A 16,686-nucleotide genomic window follows, 5' to 3' on the forward strand; every position below is an offset into this window, starting at 1 on the left:
TCACTGGCCCTCGTGGGCACCCGGAGGTGGAGACAAACCAAGGAAAGACCGAGCAGGGGGTCCCTGCAGCATCCAACAAAAGAGGCGTGGGGGGAGGGGCACTCTGAGAAGCAGAAGTGTCCGCACCAGGTGGCAGCGGCATCTGTCCCCTCCCTGCAGGATCAATGGGTGTTACGAAGCACTCTCCGGGGGTGCCACCACTGAGGGCTTCGAGGACTTCACCGGAGGCATCGCCGAGTGGTATGAGTTAAGGAAGGCCCCTCCCAACCTGTTCAGGATCATCCAGAAAGCTCTGCAGAAAGGCTCTCTCCTTGGCTGCTCTATCGATGTAAGTCCAGGCCTCCCTCCCTGGCCGCACCCCCATCTGCTCTAGCTGAAGGGAGCCTCCGCCAACAGTGACCAAAGAGACCCACTGCCCTCATTCCCCACACGGTTGGCGCATCCTTTGTCCACCATAGTGCACCTCACCCGGAGCCCAGGGGCGGCTAGGCAACCACCCGGCTGGCTGGGGTACAGCCGCTGGGGCGATGGTGACCCCAGCCTTTCCTTCTCCCACCTGCTTACAACCCTCAGCCTCCTCGGACTCACCACCCCGGACCACAGCTTCCCTGAGAGTCCCCTGCCCTCTGCTGGGCCCAAGGCAGGACCATTCTAGACACCTTCTGCCCCACCTGCGGGGCCTATGACCGCAGGGAGCCCAGCAGCCTTCCCTCCACTGCTGCAGGGTTAAGGGGCCCGTGGCAAGACTTCAGAAGGCACAGGAAGGAACCATTCCCACATGCCACCCTTGCTGGTGAACGTCACCAGAGGAAGGGAGGTGGGCACAACCCCTGTCCCCAAGGAGCCTCCAGGCTTTGCCTGTGCCCGGCACCGGAGCCCTGTCCTAGCTCTGGTCCCTGTGGGGACAGGGGTAAGAAGTGTGGCTCTGGGGGCCCAAGTCTCTGTCTGACTCTAGGCAGGGATTCTCAGACTTTCTCTGCAAACCATGTTTGCATGGCAGAGACCCTTTCTACTCCGACACAGCCCTTCTCATTGACCCAGACAAAAATAACAACCTCCATCAGAACAGATGGGGAAGGAATGACTGGGGAAGTTCTAGTAGAACAGAAGCCAATTCTGAAGTCAGGCAGAAACGAACGGCTGTCCTAGTGTAAACCCTGCAGTGGGTGGGGCAGCCCTCGCAGTTTCAGGGGACTCAGCGCACCTGGGCCGCCGATGCCGTCCAGGTGTGTGTCCTGAGTCCCCTCCACGGTGTGCCCTTTCCTGCGGGAATTTGTGACCGCGCCGGGCACACACGAGTGCAAGCGCTGCTCTCCCAGAGGGCTGCCCTCGGCCTCTTCTCTGGTTGTGAATAGCTGGGCAGCGCCTCAAAGAAGTAGTAGGTGGGCCTCCAGGCGGGAGCGAGAGCCCTCCACCCGGGCCAAGGCCCTGCTGAGCCCTGAGCGACAGAGGGAGGGAGGGAGGGAGGGAGGGAGGGAGGCGGCCGGCCTGGGACTGATTCTCCCACATTTCCAGATCACCAGTGCTGCAGACTCGGAGGCCATCACCTTCCAGAAGCTGGTGAAAGGGCACGCGTACTCGGTCACTGGCGCCGAGGAGGTAACGCCTGGCAGGCATTTTCGGGGGTCTTTCTCTTGTTCGCCCAATGGCGAAAGCCATTTTTGCTGCTTGCTGAGGGTGGGGCCCGTGTTCCCCAATTCTTGCTGCAATTCAGGGCCAAGGGGATGGGCCGGCCCTCTCCAGCCCCTGCCGGCCACATGCTGCCCTCTGCTGGCCACAGGTCGGTCCAGGCCCTCTGTGCCACTGAGTTCCAGAATTGTCTCGCTGTTCTGGACCAGGTAAGATAATACAACAACACTGCATCTGTGTAGTGTTCCGTCCTCTTCAAAGTGCTTTCATGAGACTTCCGGGAAGATGGCGGAAGAGTAAGACGCGGAGATCACCTTCCTCCCCACAGATACACCAGAAATACATCTACACGTGGAACAACTCCTACAGAACACCTAATGAACGCTGGCAGAAGACCTCAGACCTCCCCAAAGGCAAGAAACCCCCCACGTACCTGGGTAGGGCAAAAGAAAAAAGAATAAACAGAGACAAAAGGATAGGGACAGGTCCTGCACAAGCGGGAGGGAGCTGTGAAGGAGGAAAAGTGTCCACACACTAGGAAGCCCCTTCGTGGGCAGAGACTGCGGGTGGCGGAGGGGGAAGCTTCGGAGCCGCGGAGGAGAGCACAGCAGCAGGGGTGCGGAGGGCAAAGCAGGGAGATTCCTGCACAGAGGATTGGTGCCGACCGGCACTCACCAGCCGAGAGGCTTGTCTGCTCACCCGCCGGGGCGGGCGGGGCTGGGAGCTGAGGCTCGGGCTTCAGTCGGAGCGTAGGGAGAGGACTGGGGTTGGCGGTGTGAACACAGCCTGCAGGGCGTTAGTGTGCCACGGCTAGCCGGGAGGTAGTCCGGGGAAAAGTCTGGAGCTGCCGAAGAGGCAAGAGACTTTTTCTTCCCTCTTTGTTTCCTGGTGCGCGAGGAGATGGGATTAAGAGCACTGCTTAAAGGAGCTCCAGAGCCGCGAGCCGCGGCTAACAGCACGGACCCCAGAGGCGGGCATGAGACGCTAAGGCCGCTGCTGCCGTCACCAAGAAGCCTGTGTGCGAACACAGGTCACTATCCACAACCCCTTCTGGGAGCCTGAGCAGCCCGCCACTGTCAGGGTCCCGGGATCCAGGGACAACTTTCCCGGGAGAACGCACGGCGCGCCTCAGGCTGGTGCAACGTCACGCTGGCCTCTGCCGCTGCAGGCTCACCCCGCACTCCGTGCCCCTCCCTTCCCCCCGGCCTGAGTGAGCCAGAGCCTCCGAATCAGCGGCTCCTTTAACCCCGTCCTGTCTGAGCAAAGAACAGACGCTCTCCGGCACCTACACGCACAGGCGGGTCCAAATCCAAAGCTGAGCCCCTGGGAGCTGTGCGAACAAAGAAGAGAAAGGGAAATCTCTCCCAGCAGCCTCAGAAGCAGCGGATTAAAGCTCCACAATCAACTTGATGTACCCTGCATCTGTGGAATACCTGAATAGACAATGAATCATCCCAAATTAAGGAGGTGGTCTTTGAGAGCAAGATTTATTATTCTTTCCCCTTTTCCTTTTTTTTTGTGTATGTGTATGCTTCTGTGTGAGATTTTGTCTGTATAGCTTTGCTTCCACCATTTGTCTGAGGCTTCTATCCGTCCTGTTTTTTTTCTTAATAATTACTTTTTATTTTAATAACCTTATTTTATTTTACTTTATCTTCGTTTTCTTTCCTTCCCTCCCTCCTTTATACAACGAATCATCCCAAATTAAGGAGGTCGACTTTGAAAGCAAGATTTATGACTTTTTCCTCTTTTCCTCTTTTTCTGAGTGTGTATGTGTATGCTTCTGTGTGAGATTTTGTCTGTATAGCTTTGCTTCCACCATTTGTTCCGGGTTCTATCCATCTGTTTTTTTCCTCTTAATAATTATTTCTTTATTTTAATAACTTCATTATATTTTATCTTTATTTTATTTTACTTCGTCTTCTTTCTTTTTTTCCTTCCTTCCCTCCTTCCTTTCTTGCTCCCTCCCTCCCTCCTTTCTTTCTTTCTACTTCTACTAATTCTTTCTTTCTACTTTTTCTCCCTTTTCTTCTGAGCCGTGTGGATGAAAGGCTCTTGGCGCTGCAGCCAGGAGTTAGTGCTGTGCCTCTGAGGTGGGAGAGCCAACTTCAGGACACTGGTCCACAAGAGGCCTCCCAGCTGCACATAATATCAAACGGCGAAAATCTCCCAGAGATCTCCATCTCAACGCTAGCACCCAGCTTCACTCAACGACCAGCAAGCTACAGTGCTGGACATCCTATGCCAAACAACTAGCAAGACAGGAACACAACCCCACCCATTAGCAGAGAGGCTACCCAAAATCATAATAAGTCTACAGACACCCCAAAACACACCACCAGACGTGGACCTGCCCACCAGAAAGACAAGATCCAGCCTCATCCACCAGAACACAGGCACTAGTACCCTCCACCAGGAAGCCTACACAACCCACTGAACCAACCTTAGCCACTGGGGACAGACACCAAAAACAACAGTAACTACGAACCTTCAGCCTGGAAAAAGGAGACCCCAAACACAGTAAGATAAGCAAAATGAAAAGACAGAAAAACACACAGCAGATGAAGGAGCAAGATAAAAACCCACCAGACCTAACAAATGAAGAGGAAATAGGCAGTCTACCTGAAAAAGAATTCAGAATAATGATAGTAAAGATGATCAAAAATCTTGGAAATAGAATAGACAAAATGCAAGAAACAGTTAACAAGGACCTAGAAGAACTAAAGATGAAACAAACAATGATGAACAACACAATAAATGAAATGAAAAATACTCTAGATGGGATCAATAGCAGAAGGCAGAAGAACGGATAAGTGACCTGGAAGATAAAATAGTGGAAATAACTACTGCAGAGCAGAATAAAGAAAAAAGAATGAAAAGAACTGAGGACAGTCTCAGAGACCTCTGGGACAACATTAAACGCACCAACATTCGAATTATAGGGGTTCCAGAAGAAGAAGAGAAAAAGAAAGGGACTGAGAAAATATTTGAAGAGATTATAGTTGAAAACTTGCCTAATATGGGAAAGGAAATAGTTAATCAAGTCCAGGAAGCACAGAGAGTCCCATACAGGATAAATCCAAGGAGAAATACGCCAAGACACATATTAATCAAACTGTCAAAAATTAAATACAAAGAAAACATATTAAAAGTAGCAAGGGAAAAACAACAAATAACACACAAGGGAATCCCCATAAGGTTAACAGCTGATCTTTCAGCAGACACTCTGCAAGCCAGAAGGGACTGGCAGGACATATTTAAAGTGATGAAGGAGAAAAACCTGCAACCAAGATTACTCTACCCAGCAAGGATCTCATTCAGATTTGATGGAGAAATTAAAAGCTTTACAGACAAGCAAAAGCTGAGAGAGTTCAGCACCACCAAACCAGCTCTACAACAACTGCTAAAGGAACTTCTCTAGGCAAGAAACACAAGAGAAGGAAAAGACCTACAATAACGAACCCAAAACAATTAAGAAAATGGGAATAGGAACATACATATCGATAATTACCTTAAATGTAAATGGACTGAATGCTCCCACCAAAAGACACAGATTGGCTGAATGGATACAAAAACAAGACGCATATATTTGCTGTCTAGAAGAGACCCACTTCAGACCTAGAGATACATACAGACTGAAAGGGGATGGAAAAAGGTATTTCATGCAAATGGAAACCAAAAGAAAGCTGGAGTAGCAATTCTCGTATCAGACAAAATAGACTTTAAAATACAGGCTATTAGAAGAGACAAAGAAGGACACTACATAATGATCAAGGGATCGATCCAAGAAGAAGATATAACAATTGTAAATATTTATGCACCCAACATAGGAGCACCTCAATACATAAGGCAAATACTAACAGCCATAAAAGGGGAAATCGACAGTCACACATTCATAGTAGGGGACTTTAACACCCCACTTTCACCAATGGACAGATCATCCAAAATGAAAATAAATAAGGAAACACAAGCTTTAAATGATACATTAAACAAGATGGACTTAATTGATATTTATAGGACATTCCATCCAAAAACAACAGAATACCCATTTTTCTCAAGTGCTCATGGAACATTCTCCAGGATAGATCATATCTTGGGTCACAAATCAAGCCTTGGTAAATTTAAGAAAACTGAAATTGTATCAAGTATCTTTTCTGACCATAATGCTATGAGACTAGATATCAATTACAGGAAAAGATCTGTAAAAAATACAAACACATGCAGGCTAAACAATACACTACTTAATAACGAAGTGATCACGGAAGAAATCAAAGAGGAAATCAAAAAATACCAAGAAACAAATGACAATGGAGACACGACGACTCAAAATCTATGGGATGCAGCAAACCAGTTCTAAGAGGGAAGTTTATAGCAATACAATCCTACTTAAGAAACAGGAAACATCTCGAATAAACAACCTAACCTTGCACCTAAAGCAATTAGAGAAAGAAGAACCAAAAAAACCCCAAAGTTAGCAGAAGGAAAGAAATCATAAAGATCACATCAGAAATAAATGAAAAAGAAATGAAAGAAACGATAGCAAAGATCAATAAAACTGAAAGCTGGTTCTTTGAAAGGATAAACAAAATTGATAAACCATTAGCCAGACTCATCAAGAAAAAAAGGGAGAAGACTCAAATCAATAGAATTAGAAATGAAAAAGGAGAAGTAACAACTGACACTGCAGAAATACAAAAGATCATGAGAGATTACTACAAGCAACTCTATGCCAATAAAATGGACAACCTGGAAGAAATGGACAAGTTCTTAGAAAGGCACAACCTGCCAAGACTGAATCAGGAAGAAATAGAAAATATGAACAGACCAATCACAAGCACTGAAATTGAAACTGTGATTAAAAATCTTCCAGCAAACAAAAGCCCAGGACCAGATGGCTTCACAGGCGAATTCTATCAAACATTTATAGAAGAGCTATCACCTATCCTTCTCAAACTCAACCAAAATATAGCAGAGGGAGGAACACTCCCCAACTCGTTCTACGAGGCCACCATCACCCTGATACCAAAACCAGACAAGGATGTCACAAAGAAAGAAAACTACAGGCCAATATCACTGATGAACACAGATGCAAAAATCCTCAACAAAATACTACCAAACAGAATCCAACAGCACATTAAACGGATCATACACCATGATCAAGTGGGGTTTATTCCAGGAATGCAAGGGTTCTTCAATATATGCAAATCAATCAACGTGATACACCATATTAACAAATTGAAGGAGAAAAACCATATGATCATCTCAGTAGATGCAGAGAAAGCTTTTGACAAAATTCAGCACCCATTTATGATAAAAACCCTGCAGAAAGTAGGCATAGAGGGAACTTTCCTCAACATAATAAAGGCCATATATGACAAACCCACAGCCAACATCATCCTCAATGGTGAAAAACTGAAAGCATTTCCACTAAGATCAGGAACAAGACAAGGTTGCCCACTCTCACCACTCTTATTCAACATAGTTTTGGAAGTTTTAGCCACAGCAATCAGAAGAAAAGGAAATAAAAGGAATCCAAATTGGAAAAGAAGAAGTAAAGCTGTCACTATTTGCAGATGACATGATACTATACATAGAGAATCCTAAAGATGCTACCAGAAAACTACTAGAGCTAATCAATGAATTTGGTAAAGTAGCAGAATTCAAAATTAATGCACAGAAATCTCTGGCATTCCTATACACTAAGGATGAAAAATCTGAAAGTGAAATCAACAAAACACTCCCATTTACCATTGCAACAAAAAGAATAAAATATCTAGGAATAAGCCTACCTATGGAGACAAAAGACCTGTATGCAGAAAATTATAAGACACTGATGAAAGAAATTAAAGATGATACAAATAGATGGACAGATATACCATGTTCTTGGATTGGAAGAATCCACATTGTGAAAATGACTCTACTACCCAAAGCAATCTACAGATTCAATGCAATCCCTATCAAACTACCACTAGCATTTTTCACAGAACTAGAACAAAAAATTTCACAATTTGTATGGAAACACAAAAGACCCCGAATAGCAAAAGCAATCTTGAGAACGAAAAACGGAGCTGGAAGAATCAGGCTTCCTGACTTCAGACTATACTACAAAGCTACAGTAATCAAGACAGTATTGTACTGGCACAAAAACAGAAATATAGATCACTGGAACAGGATAGAAAGCCCAGAGATAAACCCACGCACATATGGTCACCATATCTATGATAAAGGAGGCAGGAATGTACAGTGGAGAAAGGACAGCCTCTTCAATAAGTGGTGCTGGGAAAACTGGACAGCTACATGTAAAAGTATGAGATTGTATCACTCCCTAACACCTTGCACAAAGATAAGCTCAAGGTGGATTAAAGACCTAAATGTAAGGCCAGAAACTATCAAACTCTTAGAGGAAAACATAGGCAGGACACTCTATGACATAAATCACAGCAAGGTCCTTTTTGACCCACCTCCTAGAGAAATGGAAATAGAAACAAAAATAAACAAATGGGACCTAATGAAACTTAAAAGCTTTTGCGCAGCAAAGGAAACCATAAACAAGACCAAAAGACAACCCTCAGAATGGGAGAAAATATTTGCAAATGAAGCAACTGACAAAGGATTAATCTCCAAAATTTATAAGCAGCTCATGCAGCTTAATAACAAAAAAACAAACAACCCAATCCAAAAATGGGCAGAAGACCTAAATAGACATTTCTCCAAAGAAGATATGCAGACTGCCAACAAACACATGAAAGAATGCTCAACATCACTAATCATTAGAGAAATGCAAATCAAAACTACAATGAGGTATCATCTCACACCAGTCAGAATGGCCATCATCAAAAAATCTAGAAACAATAAATGCTGGAGAGGGTGTGGAGAAAAGGGAACCCTCTTACACTGTTGGTGGGAATGTAAATTGATACAGCCACTGTGGAGAACAGTGTGGAGGTTCCTTTAAAAACTACAAATAGAACTACCATATGACCCAGCAATCCCACTACTGGGCATATACCCTGAGAAAACCATAATTCAAAAAGAGTCATGTACGAAAATGTTCATTGCAGCTCTATTTACAATAGCCCGGAGATGGAAACAACCTAAATGTCCATCATCGGATGAATAGATAAAGAAGATGTGGCACATATATACAATGGAATATTACTCAGCCATAAAAAGAGATGAAATTGAGCTATTTGTAATGAGGTGGATGGACCAAGAGTCTGTCATACAGAGTGAAGTACATCAGAAGGAGAGAGACAAATACCGTATGCTAACACATATATATATGGAATTTAAGGGAAAAAACTGTCATGAAGAACCTAGGGGTGAAACAGGAATAAAGACACAGACTTACTAGAGAATGGACTTGAGGATATGGGGAGGGGGAAGGGTAAACTGACTAAGCGAGAGAGAGGCATGGACACATATACACTACCAAACGTAAGGTAGATAGCTAGTGGGAAGCAGTCGCATAGCACAGGGAGATCAGCTCGGTGCTTTGTGACCGCCTGGAGGGGTGGGATAGGGAGGGTGGGAGGGAGGGAGACGCAAGTGGGAAGAGATATGGGAACATATGTGTATATATATAACTGATTCATTTTGTTGTGAAGCTGAAACTAACATAAAAAAAAAAAAGTGCTTTCACATTTGATCTCACAGAAGCATTGGTGCCCCAATTACTGTAGTGGTCAAATCTGACTGCTTGCCAGCTGTGTGGCCTTGGGCAGTTATTTAAGCTCTCTTCTGCCCCCTAGTTTCCTCAGATTTAAATTAGAAACAGTAATAATAATATCCATTGTAGGGACTTCCCTGGTGGTGCAGTGGTTAAGAATCCGCCTGCCAGTGCAGGGAACACAGGTTTGAGATCTGGTCCGGGAAGATGCCATATGCTGTGGAGCAACTAAGCCCGTGCGCCACAACTACTGAGCCTGCGCTCTAGAGCCCGTGAGACACAACTACTGAGCCCACGTGCCACAACTACTGAAGCCTGTACGCCTAGAGCCCATGCTCCACAACAAGAGAAGCCACTGCAATGAGAAGCCCACGCACTGCAACAAAGAGTAGCCCCCGCTCGCCGCAACTAGAGAGCGCCCACGCACAGCAACGAAGACCCAACGCAGCCAAAAATTGATTAATTAATTAATTTAAAAAAATAACATCCATTGCAGGTTGTTGAGGTGATTCAAACAAGTTAATATATGTAAAGCACTCAGGCTGCACCTGACACATTGTGTGCAAGCAGGTCGCTGTCCTGGATTTTGCTGGCGGTTTTTGTTTGTTTGTTTTTATACTATAAATACTGTTAGGTAGCCACCATCCACTGTTAATTACAAAACCCGGACTAGATCCCAGGTCTTCTGACATGTGCAGTGCCCTCTCTCTCGCTCTCTTTTTTTTAACACCACCGCATATATCTTTTTATTTTGAAAAATTTCAAGTCTACAGAAAAGTTGACAGAATAGTATAATAAACATCCAAATGCTATTTTTCCAGATTCAACAGTGGTTGAAATTTTCCACATCTGTTTTGTCTCTATGTATGTGTACTTCCTTTCTGAACCATTTGGAAGTAAATTGCAGATGTCACAACAGACGCTTCACTCCTGAATACTTCAGCATTTATCTCCTACCCATAAGGACACTCTCTTACATAATCCCAGTACTGTTTTCATGCTGAAGAAATAAACATTAATTCAATAGCATGATCTAATATATAGTCCATGTAAACATTTTCCCAGTTGCTCCAAAATGTCCTTTAGAGTACCCTCGATGCCCCCAGTCCAGGGTTTAATCAAGATTCATGCACTGCATTTGCTTGTCATCACCAGTGTTCATTTGATGGAGCTCCCGTGACAAAAGTACATGCTCTTATAGTTAGTTAAACTAAGGTTCAGAGGTGACGTGCCAATTCAGCATCTAGAACAAGCACATTTGTGCCTCAGACTCAGGATAGAGGTTAAAGAGCCCTGGTCCTTGCGGCTTCCCTGGTGGCGCGGTGGTTGGGAGTCCACCTGCCGATGCAGAGGACACGGGTTCGTGCCCCGGGCCGGGAAGATCCCACATGCCGCAGAGTGGCTGGGCCCGTGAGCCATGGCTGCTGAGCCTGCGTGTCCGGAGCCTGTGCTCCGCAACGGGAGAGGCCACAGCAGCGAGAGGCCCGCGTGCCGCAAAAAAAAAAAAGAGCCCTGGTCCTCCAAGGGCCAGACCCTGCAGCAAGGGTCTGGGAGTCAAGGCCCTCTCCCTTTTGCGATCCCCCTTATTACATGGACTTGACGCCTCCTGCCCCTGGCTCATGGAGAAAAAGGGGCTTTGGGCCGGAGAACCTCCAGGCCTGGCTTGAACTCAACATCTCTCTCCTCTCCTTCCCCCACCCCTCCTGCAGGTGGAAAGCAGAGGAAGCCTGCAGAAGCTGATCCGCATCCGGAATCCCTGGGGAGAGGTGGAGTGGACCGGGCAGTGGAACGACAAGTGAGTAGGGCAGGTTCGGGAGCCGGCGTGGGGGCACTCTTTCCAGGGGTCTCTGGGGAGCTGAGGAGAGGGGGGGGGCATGGTAGCCGTGCTGAGAATAAATCCCCGAGAGCACAGGCCACCCCGAGTGGGACCCCGGGGGCTGGTGGCCCTCTAGGCTCTTAAGCAGTGCACTCCAGCCGTCTGGGTGCCTTTACAAGGGCTCCTGGGATGCTCATCCTTTCATCACCTCATGGTTCCTCCCTTCCCTAGCTCGGCGTCACCTTGCTATTGGATCTTCAGGGAAAAAATACACCCTTCCTCCCCTAAGCACTCGTTCTATCCCAAGGATGTAAACGTTGTGCCTGTGACCAGAGAGAAGTCCTTCTGTTGATGTCCAGGGTTCCTGGTAGGCCTGTTAGACCTTCGACTCTCTGGGGTGTACTCTGTGAGCCCCTCTCATGGTCTTCCTCAGCTCCCGTCTCCCCGTGCCCCTCCACAGCCCAGCACCCACGGTTCTTCACCTTTTCCCTGGCAGCCTCTGCCATGGCATAGAGACGCCTGCCCGGGACTGCAGGCCAGGCACAGAGGCCAAGATGAGCGCCCCTCCCCTACATCGAATTTCCAATCGCCCCTTAAAAGAGCTGACAGGCCCATCTCAGTTTGGGCCACTGATGCTACTTCATGTCTCTCTGATGGGCTGTGTTCATCTTCTGGAATCTTCCTTGCCACCATCTTCCAGGATAATGTATCCTCTCACCTTGCTGCCCTGTACCTCTCAGCCACCTGTGTGTTACTTCCCTCCCTTACTGGGGTCTGAGCCCTCAGGTGGGAGAGCATGTCCCCGGTCCTCAACTTTGGCGCATGTTGGGGAGAAGTCATCGTCCCACACTAGTTTCTAATGCCTCTCCATTGCTTGGTTTTCCAGCTGCCCAAACTGGACCACTATTGACCCAGAGGAGAGGGAAAGGCTGACCAGACGGCAGGAAGATGGGGAATTCTGGTAAGATTCTTAGGCGTTAGGGAAAGAGGTGTCTGATCTTTACTAGAAAATGAGTGAGATTATCGTGTTGAGGGAGCAGGGGCGTGGGATCCTGGTTTTGTTGTTGTTTTAAATTCACTATAAGACCTTGAACAAAACAATTCTTGAACCTCTTCAGTTTGTCCATCTCAGCAGTAGGGTTTCAAAGCTGAGCAGCTCAGCAGAGAAGGCTAAGAATCCCTGCAGGCATGTTCAGGTCCCAAGAGAAAAGAGGGGGAAGATGGGCCTTTCTCCCAACCAGTTCCTAGAGATTCATCCCGAGGCCTCAAGAAATGGGTCCCTTGGAGAGTAGCAGTGGGGCCCACGCGGCTGTGTCTGTGCTACTCTGGGACCACCTACGTCTGCACAGTACTGGCGTTTTACCAAATGAGCAGCCGTATTTTGTCTCATTTGATGCACGTGGCCCCCATTTTTACAGATGAGAGTTCTGAGTTTCACAGAGGCTTAAGTAACTTGCTGAAGGTCACCTGGCTAGAAGGGGGTAGCACCAGGACTAGAATTGGCGCCTTCCAGTGGCGGACCTGGTGGCCATGTGGCCCCGAGGTGCTGTCTCCTAGCAGCTCTGCCTGGCCCTGACTGGGTCCTAGTCTGGCCTTGGGCGGAAAGGTCCAGGCTTATCAGTGTGTCCTCCGGCAACCTGGGTGCTGCGTCCCTGCTTTTGCAGGATGTCTTTCAACGACTTCCTGAGGCACTATTCCCGCCTGGAGATCTGCAACCTGACCCCTGACACGCTGACCAGTGACACCTACAAGAAGTGGAAACTCACCAAGATGGATGGGAACTGGAGGCGGGGCTCCACCGCGGGCGGCTGCAGGAACTACCCGAGTGAGCACCCTGCCACCGCCCCACCCTGGTGTGCTGCACCCCATCCTGGCCGCTCCTACCCTCCAGGACCCTCTGCCTCTTCTCCCTGAGTCTCCACCTCAACACCCTTCTTGTCCCCTCAGCCCCTTGCCTTCTGCACTCACTTGTCTCCCTGCCCACGCAGAACCCAAGACGTGCTGTTTCTGTGATTCCTCTCTGGGCCCTAGATTCCCTGATGCCACGGCCTCGCCCACTAGGCAGCGTTAGTCCCACTTCATACCCCTGGGCTACTTTTTTTGTTTGTTTTTTTTTGCGGTACGCGGGCCTCTCACTGTTGTGGCCACTCCCGTTGCGGAGCACAGGCTCCGGACGCGCAGGCTCAGCGGCCATGGCTCACGGGCTCAGCCGCTCCGCAGCATGTGGGATCTTCCCGGACCGGGGCACGAACCCGTGTCCCCTGCATCGGCAGGCGGACTCTCAACCAGTGCGCCACCAGGGAAACCCCCATGGGCTGCTTTATCCACACGAAGCCCACGCGGCCTAGCCCAGCAGGGGGACCTCACCCACTGGACCTCTGCACATCCAGACCCTGGTTGTTGCCTGGCAATCCTCTTGTGCCCAATTCACTCAGCAGGTGTTGATGGGGTCCTGCTCAGATGGGGGCAAGGACTCCTCCTCTGGTTTATCGTTTGTTTATTCCCCTGACCCTTCTGCCTCGATGGCCCAGTCCTCCCCTGGCCTCTCCCACTCAGAAATTGTCCCATCATGATGACATTTGCCAATTATGAAACATACATTGGGTGCTAGGAACTGTGCTAAGTGATTTATTAATATATTACTCCATTGAATCCTCACAACAGCCTTCTGAGGCAGGCACTTTATTATCATCTCCATCTTTAAGGTGAGGGGACTGAGGCTTGGAGAGGTTAAGTGACTTGCCCAAGGCCTCACAGCCTTCACTGTGCCCTGGATTTGAACCCGGGCAGTCTGACTGTGGAGTCAGTCTTTAAGTACTGCAATGGCAATTCATGGTCATATATTGATTCTCTTGTTACAGATGAGGAAACCAAGGCTCTCAGTGGCATACCTGGGCCACAGAGCAAGTAGTCAGACTGGGACTAGCAGATTGGTGCCTCTAGCTCTGGTGCTTTTTTTTTTTTTTTTTTTTTTTTGGCGGCATTGGGTCTTTGTTGCTGTGTGCAGGCTTTCTCTAGTCGTGGCGAGCGGGGGCTACTCTTCATTGCGGTGCGCAGGCTTCTCATTGCGGTGGCTTCTCTTGTTGCGGAGCATGGGCTCTAGGCACGCGGGCTTCAGTAGTTGTGGCACGCGGGCTTCAGTAATTGTGGCTCTAGAGCACAGGCTCAGTAGTTGTGGCGCACGGGCTTAGTTGCTCTGTGGCATGTGGGATCTTCCTGGACCAGGGATCGAACCTGGGTCCCCTGCATTGGCAGGCAGATTCTTATCCATTGCGCCACCAGGGAAGCCCAGCTCTGGTGCTTTTAATCCTTCATCTCATGTATGCAGCCACCAAGCAAGTTCCAGAGGTGCTGGGATGGTCCTCTGCCTCAGATAAGACTATGTCTCCTACCCACTAGATCAGGGGTTGGCAGACTCTCTCTTAAGGGCCAGATAGTTGACCCTTTTGGCTCTGTGGGCCATCTAGTCTCTATGGCAACTATTCAACTGTTGCTGTAGCCCGCAGGCAGCCATACTTAAATGAACAGATATGATGACTGTGTTCTAATAAAACTTTACTTGTAAAAACAGGCAGCCAGCAGCCCATAGAGCCATAGTTGGCCAAACCCTACACTAGATACCTTTATCTCCACAAGTAGAATGTTAGTAGGTAAAGGAAGGAGAGCACATTAATTATCCTTAAAATGAATGAATCTCAGCTCCTTCCTGCAAGTTGGTTTTGAAAGTTGGGAGGGCAGAGACACCATGGGAGTGGGCAAGGGGACAGGCCCAGGAGGACGGGGACACAGAACAAGAGGCCGAGACGGGGCACAGGATGTTCCTGGCCCCTGGGTTCATTGAGGGGGGTGCAGACCTAGTCCCCAAGTCCCCCCAGCCAGGCCAGCTGGGCCATCTCTGACCCCCGAGTTAGAGCCTGGTGAGAAGATACCACGGGGAGATATCACAGCTGAGCCAAAGGAGATCTGGGCCTCAGCTCTGACCACCCTGTGCCAGGATGCCTCCCAAGCCCGGCCAGCCTGAGGGCGAGCGAGAGAGAACTGCAAAGGGGAATTTCTAATTTAGGTTCCCGTGAGGTTCAGACAAACCCCCAGCCCTCCACTGCTCATGGCCTGTTGCCACCGGACGGGCTGCCAGCCAGCCCTGATCTCTGGTTCCTCTGCCCTGCCATACCCCCACCCACCCATCCTCACCCCTCTCCCAGCAGCCTCCAACCCCTGCGACCAGTGCGGCCTCGTCCCCTCGTCCCCCCATGCACACCTGTTCACGCTGGGCTCCTGCGGTCTGAGTGACTGACCCCCGCCCCTTCTGGCTACAGATACCTTCTGGATGAACCCTCAGTACCTGATCAAGTTGGAGGAGGAGGACGAAGACCAGGAGGACGGGGAGAACGGCTGCACCTTCCTGGTGGGTCTCATCCAGAAGCACCGGCGGCGGCAGAGGAAGATGGGCGAGGACATGCACACCATTGGCTTCGGCATCTATGAGGTATGGGAGGGGCGTCCACAGGGCTGGGGCTCCTCCTTCCCTTCCACCTTGGCTCGTGTCAGCCCCTGCGACGAAGGCCAACCCCAGAGGCAGACCTGGAGATGGGACCCCAGGCCGGGAGCTTGGCCAAGGAAAAGCAAAGCCATGGGCCGGGCCAGTCCTAAGAGACTCATGCAGGGAGGTCCCTGCAATTGGTCTGGGTCACCAGGAGCCCCCGCCCCCCTTCCCCTGCAGCCAGCTTCCGGGGAGTCCCGCTCTTTCAAGTGGCCTCCGTGGCCCTTCTCACTTCCCCCAGGCCTGGCACTCTGGCTGGCCACCAATCTCCAAAGGACAGAACAGATGTAAGGCGAGGACAGAGTGTGCTGGACCATGTCCGGAGCCACTGTGAGGGCAGGAACTGAGCCAGCAGGTCCCGTCCCGCTGGGCAGAGCCCATGCTCGGGGCAGGGGAACGGTTGGTCCTCTGCTCCCACCAGGGCTCAGCCGGCTAGAGCCCCGCGCCCACCACAGGCGCTCTCACTGCCCCCATGTCCTTTCATTCCGAACCAACTGACCCAACACGCTGGGCCCGGTTCCTTTCCCTCTCCCTTCTCCCACACAGAGAAGCGCTGCTCCTGGCCTGGGGTGAGCAGTGGGAGAAGCGGGGTGCAAGGAAGACTTCAGAGCCGCTCAAGTGGGGTGCACTTTGGTGTGATGGGCGGGCCACAGTGATGTGCTGGAACCGGCCCACTCTTCCCAGCCCGACATTCAGTGAGGTCACGTGGGCAGCCTGAAGACAGCCACGGCAGGGAGGGGGCAGTATGTACAGCATGGAAATTAGCAAATACTACACATCAGGTCTCCCACCGAACCCTGAGAGCCGGGCTCCCAGCACGGCGCGTAGGAGTCAGACACAGTGTCAGGGAGAAGGCTGTCTGCTCACTTCACCCAGCAGGGAAACGCGGCTGCCACCCGTGGGGCGACGACCTGCCTGCTCACCCACCAACAGGTGGAGCTGGGCAAGCACCATCATTTCTAAAAATGCACATAAGGGCTTCCCTGGTGGCGCAGTGGTTGAGAGTCCGTCTGCCGATGCAGGGGACACGGG

General features: G+C 49.7%; 1 protein-coding gene across 1 annotated transcript in view; it reads left to right on the forward strand.

Moving 5' to 3' along the window:
• CAPN2 (calpain 2) overlaps positions 1 to 16,686 on the forward strand; it is a 62,352-nt gene that overhangs the window by 31,160 nt on the left and 14,506 nt on the right. The window contains exons 5-10 of the mRNA XM_030868392.3: positions 160 to 328; positions 1,516 to 1,599; positions 11,008 to 11,093; positions 12,001 to 12,075; positions 12,779 to 12,939; positions 15,431 to 15,600. Coding sequence (XP_030724252.1) covers positions 160 to 328; positions 1,516 to 1,599; positions 11,008 to 11,093; positions 12,001 to 12,075; positions 12,779 to 12,939; positions 15,431 to 15,600 — 745 coding nt within the window. The remainder of the gene's footprint in view (positions 1 to 159; positions 329 to 1,515; positions 1,600 to 11,007; positions 11,094 to 12,000; positions 12,076 to 12,778; positions 12,940 to 15,430; positions 15,601 to 16,686) is intronic.

The sequence above is a fragment of the Globicephala melas genome, chromosome 1 (genome assembly GCF_963455315.2).
Source record: "Globicephala melas chromosome 1, mGloMel1.2, whole genome shotgun sequence".
Taxonomy (NCBI): domain Eukaryota; kingdom Metazoa; phylum Chordata; class Mammalia; order Artiodactyla; family Delphinidae; genus Globicephala; species Globicephala melas.